This window comes from Lepisosteus oculatus, chromosome 10 (assembly GCF_040954835.1).
Source record: "Lepisosteus oculatus isolate fLepOcu1 chromosome 10, fLepOcu1.hap2, whole genome shotgun sequence".
Taxonomy (NCBI): Eukaryota; Metazoa; Chordata; class Actinopteri; order Semionotiformes; family Lepisosteidae; genus Lepisosteus; species Lepisosteus oculatus.
The window spans coordinates 11,157,778-11,170,123 of record NC_090705.1 but is presented as its reverse complement, the minus strand read 5'-3'; the positions used below and the strand labels follow the sequence as shown (position 1 = coordinate 11,170,123).

The 12,346-nt window shown below is 38.6% G+C and overlaps 1 protein-coding gene across 2 annotated transcripts in view; it reads left to right on the top strand.

The window, feature by feature from the left end:
• col14a1a (collagen, type XIV, alpha 1a) overlaps positions 1–12,346 on the top strand; it is a 106,427-nt gene that overhangs the window by 90,072 nt on the left and 4,009 nt on the right. For both annotated transcript variants that reach the window (XM_069194910.1, XM_069194911.1), the window contains exons 41-48: positions 2,524–2,544; positions 3,080–3,133; positions 4,003–4,074; positions 6,541–6,576; positions 7,147–7,213; positions 7,577–7,765; positions 10,027–10,104; positions 11,876–12,031. In XM_069194910.1, coding sequence (XP_069051011.1) covers positions 2,524–2,544; positions 3,080–3,133; positions 4,003–4,074; positions 6,541–6,576; positions 7,147–7,213; positions 7,577–7,765; positions 10,027–10,104; positions 11,876–12,031 — 673 coding nt within the window. The remainder of the gene's footprint in view (positions 1–2,523; positions 2,545–3,079; positions 3,134–4,002; positions 4,075–6,540; positions 6,577–7,146; positions 7,214–7,576; positions 7,766–10,026; positions 10,105–11,875; positions 12,032–12,346) is intronic.

The window sequence follows — 12,346 nt, the reverse complement described above, 5'->3', positions numbered from 1 at the left end:
CCGATTCACAATCGCAGGGAAGCCAGAGCTCCGTACACTCTGGACAGGACGCCTGTCCATTGCAGGACACACACAGACATAAACATACACACTCACACTCATGTTCACACCAGGGCCAGTTTTCCCAGAACCTAATTACAATAACCAACCAGTATGTCTTTGGAATGTGGGAGGAAACCAGAGCACCCTGAGGAAACCCACACAAACATGAGGAGAATGTACAAACTTCAGATTGCACCCCAGGCCTGGAATTTGGTATTACAGTATGTTATATCATGTCATTTGCCAAAGCTCTTTATATCATACGTAGCTGGAGCCTAGGCATTCGGACCCACACAGACCACAGGGTGGGTGCCCCCTGCTGGTCCCATTTATACCTCTTCCAGCAGCAACCATAGCTTCCCAGGAGGTCTTCAATCCAGGTACTGACCAGGCTCAACCCTGCTTAGCTTCAGTGGGTAGCCAGTTGAGAGCTGCAGGTTGATATAGCTGCTGGTTGTATTTGGTATTATATTATGATTAATTATTTTTATAATTGATTTTTATATTATTTTCTTTACTAGAATTTTGCAATGCTATTGTACAACAGCTTGGATCTAGAGAGTGCCGTTATTGGCATCTAAGCAGCCTGAAAGAATGTTTTGGCCAGTGTGTTGTGCAGTAAACTACAGACCTGGCTGACAACCAAACAGAATGCGGAAGAATACAATGCATGCATAACAATAACCTGAATTTTAGCAAAACAAATTCTTGTGCTAAATTATGTTTGAATGACAGTTGAAACCAGAAAAAAGCACCTGAAAAGGGCTCCACAGCCGAAACGTGTTTTCTTTCTTCTCTTTTCAAACCTATTACTTGTATCTTTTATGTAAAGTATATTGAAGATGGGATTAGCAAAAAAGGGAAAATGAAAGTCTCAGTGTTATCTTTTGGTCTCCATTTTAAATATGGTCAAGTTAGGCTCTGCAACTGCTTATCTGCTACCAACCTCATTTTTAAAGAGAAGAGTCAGATTAGACTGGGAGCTTGTGCCTCTTTCCAACTGTGGCCATGTGTTTGAATACAAGCTGCCATCAAAATCTGGCAGAGAAGAGTCCCCGTGGAGATAGTCATTGTGTTGTCCAGCAATGTCTTTATGCGCTTGGCCCAGTTATAACAGGACTGTATGGTGTATGTACTGCATGAGTCAGGCCAGCCTTAAGGTGCTTCTTATTTTGAACAGTGTAAGTAATGTTATCTGGAACAGTTGCAATTCACAGTAGAGTATCACAACTATGAATCCAGGTATAATTCAATAGTATTATGATTTTCCGAGGAACTGTCATTTGTAAACTTCTTTGATATAGGAAGTTGCAATTTAATTGTATCCTTCATTTTAATGTAATCACATTTTACTTTGTGTGCTGTTTTGAAAGTTTTTAATTTTTCTCTTTGAACTACCTGGGAAATTACCATCTCCAACAGACGGTTTTAATTCTGCTAAGTAGTGTGGTAGGGAATAGTATTTATTCAAATAACAGTCTATTTTTGCAACCAGTGCCATTGTAAATGGGTGCTCAAGCAGTTACAGGTACTGAAAGGCCACACCCTATCGAGTTACTTGAATAGGATTTTTGTCTGCGGTTGAATACTAAAGGGAGTGTGAAAGAGCTGAAGATCTTTACTTTGACAATAAAGTCAAAACAAAACATTTCATCCTAATCAGACAGCTTTACCCTGAGGTTTCATCTTATCTTTATGCCATGCCATTAAAATTAATATATTTGACTTTAAACTGAAGGGCTAGGAGGCCTTCTGGAATGTTACAGAGCTAACCCGAGAGCTAGTGGAAGCTCAAATTAAACTTCCTCTAGGTCCGTCGAGTAGTGTGCCTTCAACAGATCTCATTATGCTAACTGAGTAGAAAACAGTATGAACCACGGACCTTTCTCTTTTTTTTCTTTCACTGGTTCCTGTGCAAAGGTTCCTGGTGTGATGATGTAGAATAGAAAAAATAGATATTTGCAATTGGTGCAGCATTATCTCTGCTTTTCAGTACAATCTCAGCTGCTTCAGAAGGCAAATACAGTATCCACAGAACTATAGAGTCAGGTTAAATAAGTCACAAAATTGTAACCTTTCCGTATAAATGTTAAATAAATGTTATGAAAAGCACGTCCTTATGGAAGCTTATGGAATCAATGAGAGATGTTAAGCTTGCTATATTTAATTTAGTATGCTCTATTCTCATTGTTATGAAGTCTAAATGGCCAGTGGGTCCACTAATAAAAACATCAAAGTCTTCAGTGCTGCTGTCAGTCTCTTAGCTACTATACAGGTGTGCCCACATAGTAATTACATTCTACTGATCAAAGCTGCAGTGGGCTGTGTGAGGTTGTTTTTCTGTATCAGGTAAATAAATAGAGCACGTCCACCAAAAACTAAGCATATAATGAGTTATCTGAACTGAAATATCCTTAAAGTTAACATTTGTTTATCAAACTACTTCCTATATTTAATGTTGTTTTTTTCCATTCAATTCAGTTTGCATGGGAGGCACAGCAGGTCTGGTATTCCCTTTAGTGAAGCTGCCAGCTGATGTGAGCTGTACCTTTTCCACACCCCACATCTGTGTTCATGGCTTCTTATCCGTTTTCCTAATTTGCACACTCGTAAATAACCAACCTTTTATTCAACCCAGAACATGGGGCTCGAACATTCTTAAAAGATAAAGTTTTAAGAAATGCTCTACGTTAAACTTTGGCAACACAAATAATTGTGTCAATGCCAGCATTTAAAGCTCAGCCAAAGAAATAATCTCATTGACCAGCATGGGAGTGTTTGCAGTGCTGTTTTCTTGTACTGCTCCTGTCTTCATGCTCATCAGATTTTGCTTCTTATGCTCCTGTTGAATATTTTGTTTTGTCCCTTTGTCACCTTACAATTGCATATTAGTGGACAGCATGTCAGTATTTTTCTTATGGACATTCATGTTGCACATTTGTCCGGAAATCAACAGTACTCAACCACAGTACTGTATTTTTCTTTGTGATTCCCACTTTTGCTGAAAACCTCCTATATTTCCATTGCTGCCCTTCAGGGAATGCCAGGTAAAGATGGACCCCAGGGACAGCAGGGCCCTCCAGGACCAATCGTGAGTATCCATTCTTTGTTTGCAGTAGAAAGATGAGGAAAGCCTGAGCAGGGAATTCTGGTCATGTGTGAGAGCTGTCAGTATTTGCGTCTTTGGGAATTTTAACAAGAAGCAGCTCTTTTCAGTCTGTTTCATATTCCAATATTACTTGTCCATCCGAATATTGAGACTTATATTAGATTGTAGTCTATGTTCTGGCTTGTTAATCGGAGGAGATTTAGTTGGTAAGTTGCAAACTGTAGTTGGTAAGTTTAATTTTAGTCTTTCTTCAGTGATCAGCACATATTGACCGTATGGAAAGCTTTAAGAAGCACGAGTTACCTTTCTGAATGTGAAAGGCTGAAATGAAAAAGACTCTCTCGGTTTTAAATAAATAACAGAAAATGGAGAGGAGTTCAAACGATGAAATGCAAATAATACAACAAACTCCCTCTTATGTGGAAGAAATGGGGGAGGGGGGATTTCATCTCTAGTTTGAATAGATGAGATTGAAGCAAACTGATACGCAGTCGGTTAAAGCACAATGACTGGGACTAAACCACACTGATAAAACCCATTCCTTCTGAAATTAGTTATCCTGGCACAAGGGACTCTGAAGTCTGGAACTGGAATGCTCAGCTGTGTAGATGCCTCAGGGGCTTTAAACTTTAACATTTCTGTTGTGACTGCAAATCCACTCCAGACCTCCTTCCAGCCTGACGATTCCCATGCTGTTCAGAACACAGGATCACCTCCTGCTTGAACACAAAAGTGTACTGTGATCGCTTGTTCATTTAGCCACGGACCAATTGGGAAAAAAAAAGTGCAGCTTATATTTGGGTGAATGGAGTAAATGGATAAGTGTGTGTCTACCTTTTTCTGAACAATAGGGGAGCCCTGGAGCTCCTGGATCCCCAGGGTCAAGTGGACCTCCTGGATCACTGGGTGACCAGGGCCCTCCTGTAAGTAAAAGGCCGTTTTCTTCTTGATCAAACTACTGTATGTACAGTGCAGTATTAACTCGCAGAGTTCTGAACATGTTCAGTGTCTCTACTCTACTGCATACTAGCAGGTAGGCGGGTTTTACAAAACCCACCATTGCAAATGCATTCACTACAGATTACACTAAGTTAAAGTCCTCCACTCCAACACATGGTGCCTTAATACCATCAAGGTGTATGGACTGCTTTCCTGGGTTGTCAGTTCAAAAATTCTAAATGTGGAGCTGATATGTTACAGAATATGAAAAGGGTTCACCTTGAAGGTGAGTAGCAATCAAAACTTGAAAAGGAATCACTGATGGACACATTGAAGAACAAATCTAAGTGAAAACATTTTCAGACCATCTTTAAAAGAACATTCACAGAAGCAGTTTTATTGCTACTAGACAACCACTTTTGACATCTTTCTTTCTGGTGTAGTGAGCATTCCTGAAATGTAATACATCTGATAATTATTTTAATTCATCTGAGAATTAAGTTAATCTTTTGATATACAGTTTTTTTTTGTTTGTGCTCTGTGACATTTTCAAAATAACGATGAAGAGAAGGGGAGAGTGTTAATGGCCTCAATGTCTAGAAAGTTAATTACAGTATTTAAAAACATGTCACTAGATTGAAACCAAGATAAAAGAGTTCGTTCTGCAGGAGGTTATGCTTCTAAAAAGAAAATGGGGTACACTTAATGAGAATGTGTATTGTCATCACATTTTTCTGTGAGTCGGCATGCTACTATTGTAAATTCCTGGAATTGCAGACCACAGAATTCAAATTAATCTCCGTGCAACAGTTGTCAGATAAAATTAACAATCTCAAGAGGCTGCTGGATTAATGGAATGAACAACAGTGCACAAATATGAAAATACGTTTTTTTATTCAGAATTCAGGTACCGGTGCAATGACTGCTGCATCTTGAGATAATGCACTATAAAACCTGCTGTCAGAAGAGGACTGATACTAGAGCACATAAAACTCCCCTTAGATAGCACATTTACACTACCAGCACATAATTCATGTTCCCTGCCCTGAGAGCTAGAGATATTTTAAACATATCTCATTAAACATTCCTAAACATAATGTTTCTCCCCTTCTCTGTGATGATGAAGTATATAGATTGTACATCTACTGTACTGTATGTCATTCACATTATTGCTAAAAAATCCCATGTTTTGAAATTGAAACAAGAATTGAATTGCACTAAAATGAATGAATGGGAACATTAATATGTGGGCCTTTTAAGGTGTTCATGTGATAATATCTGTCACATGATGTTATTGGATCCTTAGTTAGTAAAATATTTCTTGTAGTTTGGCATAGTTGGCACACTGCATTCTTGTTCAGAATCATCAAATAATCTGACCACCCAAATGCTGCATTCTCAAATTATATGAATATGTGCCATTCAACGTACAACTGTAAGCTGGGCTGTATCTACTGTAAGCCAGTGGGTTTCAGCCTGTGATAAGCTTTTCAGATTTCAATGGTAGGCTTCTTGCCATTTGTCACTACAGAGAATTTATACAGTAAGTCTTCCTGAATGATTATTATATTGTAGAAAAGGACTTTACAGAAGCATTGTTAGCAGGATCCAGCCCTTCAGCAATAGATATCTACAGTTTGCAATTGTTTGTGTGGTAAATCATGGTCAGGATTGATGGGAGTCAAAAACCTGGACATCATTTCCACTGATTATTATGAGCAAAGAATCCATTTCCCAGTATCTTGCTTATCTGATATACAGCCATTTACAATGAAAACATTTTACAGAAGTTTTTATTGAACTTTATCACCCTTTTCTTCTCTAAAATAACTGCTTTAAACTTTCCAGAGAATGTTTCTCAATACAACTGTCAAGACACATCTTTTGCTGCATTGTAACTGGGTGCAGAGACTAGATAAACTCAGCCTGGGCGGATCTCAACATTTCTCACCACTCGTATTTCTTTGGTGTTTGACATGTAACCCCTTAAAACCCACTATTCTGCAGTAAGCTGGTTTCAACTCATCTGATTTTCCGAAATCTCTTCTCTACGTTTTGACACGAAATGGGGGCACACACTGTCGGTGTTTTAAAATCCAGCTGCATTTTCAAATATCAGCTCAAATTCATTAAGTTGTTACTTTTTCATCACCTCGGCAGATCAGCTTTTGACTTTTATCCTTTCATTCAGCTCTTGCAACTATCACATCCTTGCTTGTTATGGCTGCTGAAATACTCTTGTATGTGTAGTATACAATGGCAGTGCACTGACAAGTGCTAAAATTCTCTTTTCATATCACCACTGGTATGAACAGGTGCTAGTCAGATGTATGGCATTTGAAAGGAATGTGCTAAAAAAACCCAACAAAATTAATAAATATCTCAATTGAATTCTTTCTGTTTAAAATGATTTTATGGCCGATATCTAAAATTATTATTTTTTTTCTCAGGGTCCTTCTGGTGTGAAAGGAGAAAAGGGTGAAAGGGTAAGCACTTAATTTACTTTTTTAATATTTGAGATAAGCAGCCAGTTTCTCTGACACGGCAATGGTTAAAATTGCTTCAGACTTTTTATATGAAATGCTGTTTATCAGCACTGGGAAAAGAAGGATCAGTTTACTGCCAGCCATTTTAACTGAAATTGCCAGTGGTCTCATAGTAATGTTTAGAAAGTTTATTGTTCAGCTGTGTATTATATAACTGTTAATTAAACCTCATCTGATTCACTTGTGTCTGCTCAATTAAATAACCACTGTTTTGAAAAGAAAGTATTGTTATGTATCATCATTCTTAGTAAACACTGAATACATTTTAAAAGTTCTCACAGTAGAAAAGCTTTCCTTGAGAAAACAGCAAATTACTGACCATTGCATAAAGTTAATTAACAAAATTTGCTTAGCTTTTAAAAATAGCAGAGTGTAGTAATAACAAACATAAAAAGCAAAGACAATAAATTACACAAGCCTATAATTCCTACTTAGACAGGGAACCTCATGTGTAATGATTTTCATGGAACTGTCTGATTCAAACTGTCTTTTAAATTTATTTCTGTACAGGGTGACATGCAGTCCCAAGCTGCTGTTCGTTCAATAGCCCGCCAAGTCTGTGAGCAGCTTATTCAGAGTGAGTTCTTTATCTGCTTCTGTCTTCTCTTCTTGCTGGTGTGTTCTGGTATCATTCCACATCTTAGACAAGCTAAATGTTAAACTGATTTATATCAATCAAATGTTTTTTTAGAAACATTTAAATTGTCCCCATATGTGTGTATCATTAATGATGTGACTGCATGCTCTATAGCGTTCATGTTCACACTAAATACTGTTTCTATTGCTCTGTATGCGTATATCTTCTGACTTTGACCAGATGGTATAAGAAACATCAGTGCTATCTAGTATGATGGGCACACAACGAGCGTGTTTGATGAATTAGTGCTCTCTTAACTGGCGCTTCTCACAGCTATGAGACTGATGTCTCTTGTATCTTCAGGTCACATGGCACGCTACAATTCGATCCTGAACCACATCCCCAGTCAAGCCGTGTCCGTGCGCACAGTCCCGGGGCCCCCGGGTGAGGCGGGCCGGCAGGGGCCTCCAGGGCCACAAGGAGAACAGGGTCCCACAGGCAGGCCGGGATTCCCTGGTAGTAACGGGCAACCGGGCAGACCAGGGGAGAGAGGTATGACGAAGGCTGTGGGGAAGGACTCCCTCTTCCACAGCTCGTACAGCCAGGCAGAGGAGTCGTGGAGAAAGGAAGGGCAGGTTCTAAGCACAAATACCTAAAAAGTGCAATGGTTGTAGCGGTTTGTGAATCTCAGAATTAGAGTCTCTTTCATTGGCTTTTTTACTGTTTAATCATCAAGTCTCTTCAGATCAGCATGCGTGGTTTCTGTAACATTTTACGCAAACAAGCTGACAGGCAGAAACCGAAGTGCAAGACTTTGTGCGCCTCCGGAAAATTCCGGAGAGCCGAGGAGGCAGCAAGACGGAGGCAGCTAGTGACGAGAGAGGAGCAGGCAGGCTGACAATCTGGGAGAGAGAAAGGCAGCCAAAGGACTGTGTGAGGACTGTCTGGAGTGAGGGTAGTGAGGAAGTGGGTCCAGTTGGTGGAGGGCTGTCAGAAAAGAAATTAATAAAGCAAACCTCCTAGTCGACGCTGTGTCAAACTAATGCTCGCAGTACAGGGAAGAACATAGAGCTAGTCTCCTCATGGCCCAAGAAGCGCAATGTCGGTGCGTTGGTAAAGCAGAGAATTGAGCGTTAAACAGGCACATCAATCAGGCTCCTGGTTACTAGATTGCCTGCCCGATTAGAAGATTGAGGGTGAAAAGGAAAGGCGTCCTGAGTGCATTTTCACAGGGTGGACAAGCAAGTGCTCATGGGAAGGCCCTCGGTTCCCATGACAACATCAGACAGCAAGCCACTCCCAGCCCAGGTGTAACGGTATTACTGTGAAAGTTAAATGATTTTAAACCTAAAAAGGTATGGAGATGGTATACATATAATGCTACACTGGGAAGATTTCATAACTGTCTCCCTCCTCCTGTATCAGTCAATTTCTTTCATAGTCCCGTGTCCTAGTTTTATTATGCATATTTTCAAAGACCAAGAGAAAGCCCTTTTTTCTCTGCAATATGATTAATCTGTGCAGTGTGCTTAAGTCTCCATCTTAGACAGTTGCAGGAAACAGCTGTTCTTAAGCAAAACCTGGTTCGTACAGATAGTGTAAGGTGGTGAAAGAAAATGAGTGGAGAGACATCGCTGTTTCATTTTGGGGGAAATGCAAATATAATACTAGTGCACCATAGAAAGCACCCATGAGAATAGAAGACATGAGGACTTTTTCAAATACATGAAGTGTAGATTGAAAATAAACATAAACATTTGTTTAATCCAAAATTTTGTTTCAAAACTACAGGAATGACGTGTTCAAGAGAGTATGTCTCCGTAGCTTTCCAGAACTGGGATTATAATTGCTTATACTTTACAATTTGATGTTTATTATCAACTAGACCTCAAAATCAGCAGTATTTCTCTGTCTGCATGACTCACGCTGATGCACGCTCAATATGTGAAATCTCTGTGTAAATACCCAGATGCTATGTATTATTCACAGAGTTTGTCTTCTTGCATTACTTCAGAAGCAAAAGACAAGATTCAGTTGAAGAGAAAATGTGCAAGAACAGTTCTCACACCACTTAGTCCCTGTCATCATAAGGATTATAGTAATTTGGAGGAAATTCTAATGGGTAGATACTCATTTTTCAAGGCTTCAGTGACTTCTGTGACATATGATTTGTAATTTCCTGATTAACAAGATAAATGACAGAACAGTGGCAAGCTTCTCACTAAGGGACTGTAATTTCTTCCTGTGTGCTTACTCTGTAACAGGCACTGTAACACTGTATGGCAGTAGACAATGTGCTAAGAGAAGTGCAAACATGATAATATTGGGGTTTTGGTCCCCTTAAATTACGAAAACATGTACCATTCTAAGCCATTGTTAAATTATGTTTAATGTTGACACTTGTATTAAGACAATTGAAAAGCTTTGACATAAATTAAACTGCACTCTATAGTTGATTGCTTATATTTTTAGTAGTATACATAAACTGTTTTCAGAATCTTTGGGTGACACTTTGCAAAGTGTTTTATTCATTTTTTGGAAATAATCAACTTCTCAAGTTTTCATAGAGGATAGAGGATTTGTGTCTATTTGTATATATAAATGCATTGACAGTTTGGCCTGGGCAATTATGCTGAATACCAATTATGGGTTTAAGGTACAGATTAGCTACCTGTTGATTAACCTGTAAGGCACTGAGCCTTTAAACAGGGGAAAAACAACAGACATGCTAATTGTATTGTGAGAAAAGCAGATGTCGGAATGTCATATCCTGAGGCCTATTGCTGTGCACTAACAGCTTCACCCTTGGGCAGGTTTCCCTGGTGAAAAGGGAGAGAAGGGAAATCAAGGAGTTGGTATTCAGGGTCCAAGAGGCCCACAAGGACCTCCAGGTAAGAACTTTGAATATGACATACTGTATGACCAAATGTTGATGCTTTTATTCTAAGTAGTCATTGAGAATCTTTCATAGAACGTTGCACTGCACTTTATCGCTTCTAGAAGGTTCCATGGCCACAATGTGTCAGCCTTGGAACTAAAATACAATGGACAGAACGATTTACATAATTTTAGCTCATATTACCATAAGAAAATGTTTTGGAAGAGTTCTTCACCGATTTATGTAAAAATACTTTTATTACACTGAAAATAGAATATGAACATGAAGTTCAATCCTGAAGAACAGTGTCTTATGTAGACCAAATAAATTTGAGTAAATATCGGTACTTATGTCTTTTGTTCTCTGTACACATATCCCACGTGGCTTTTGCAAGTTGGCAGATTTTGGAAGACAGTTGTTTTAAATTGCTTTTTAAGTGCATAAGAAGTGAATGTTTATCAAAAAAAATTATCTTACGTTCCCATGACAAAACCTGCTATTTAATTATGATAATTTTTCTATGGGTGTCTTTATGGATATATATGAGACATGAATGCTAATATGATTATACATAGATTCTACTGTACATATCACATGTATTCATATTAGCTTATCTAATAAAGTGGGTCTCTTACTCCATGCTATTTGTTTTCTATTTCATTAAGATGTAGAGATACCTTTACTGTGAATTGTTTAGCTTAGAAAACCTAGATACCTCACAATATAGGAATCATTGAGCAGAGTATTTCCTGGGAATTATGCAAGTACAGGATGCATGTTCCTTTGGTTCTATCCTTTTAATAATTATCTTACTATTGTTGGTCCATGAAACAGCTGATAAGAAAAATATTAAAATCATTTATGCCTGTATATCCTCTCTATTTCCTTCTGTAACTAAAATATCTAATAATAAAGAAAAAAGCATTTATGTTTTCTGACTTATGAATTCAGTAGTGGGATTTCCTTTTACTGAGTTCATTCTGAACAGGAAAAACCTGGAAAGAATTAATAGGATTAGGAATGAAAAGGAACATCTTTGACCTATTTGTGATTTAATATTGTTCCTGTTCAGAATATCTAAGAAGAAGGTTCAAGAAATACTATTAGTAAAAATAAGGTATCCGTTATTGACATCTGTGATAACACATTAATATGGATCTCACCCAGTACTTGGACAATATTGTTAAATACCATCAAACCAACAGCTGATAATTGCTTTTGAAAATCCCTTAAACTATCACAATTATCTGTCGCCAGACTTATTAAAAAGGAATGTGAATTTTGGCGAGAATAAATAAATACATATGTGGAAACTGAAGATAAATACATATGTCGAAACTAAAGATTATCTCGATTGTCATTGTATTTTGCATTTTCATCAGTTAATATGTATATATTTCCAATGTTTAACAATATTTTAAAAGAAAAACATCTTCATAAATTTTGAAAGTGTTTCAAGTTCAATCGCTTAACAGGGACCTCGAGCGCCCAAGCAAGATGTGTAGGATAACGTAATTATTATTCCGTTACCTGACAGCACTCCCACTCATTGGTAAAAGAAGATTGTAGGGTGTACTAAACTCAATAAATGTCAAAGCATTAACGACATAAAGAATAAGAGATGAAAAGTCTACCCCAACTTGTAGATGTACTTCAAAGACACTACGATATTTCCACCACTGAACTGGCTCGTCACAAAGCAGAAACGTAGACTGCGAGCCCGATGAGCCTGGGATGTTCTCCGCGTCTGGCCTTGGTCCAGTTTATGTGTTGGTGTCCCACAGGGCCTCCCGGAGAAGGGCGCACAGGGAGTCAGGGTCAGTCAGGAAGACCTGGAAACCCCGGCTCTCCAGGACGGCCTGGCAGCCCCGGCCCCACCGGCCCCGCTGGCTCCCCCGGATACTGCGATGCATCAACCTGCATGGGTTATAATGTCGGAGGTAATTATCACGGCTCCCTCTGAGCCCTTCAGTCAGTCAACCTGCATCTCCGCACTCTGCCCACGTTACAAGCACTTGTTCAGTAACTTTACTAATGTCAGAAATAGTGCCTTTGTTGATGCATTAAATAATATAGTGACGTGTGTACGTCTTTAACACCGTTTGTTGTATTTTAAGGTGCAAAGGAGGGGTATCGGTAGGCACATAATGCCCGTGAACCTATAAATACGTCTTCTATTTTTAGTTTGTCAATTTTGAAGACAACTTTCCTTACGAAAATTAATTTTATTTTTCGTTTAAACACTGATGTTCTCT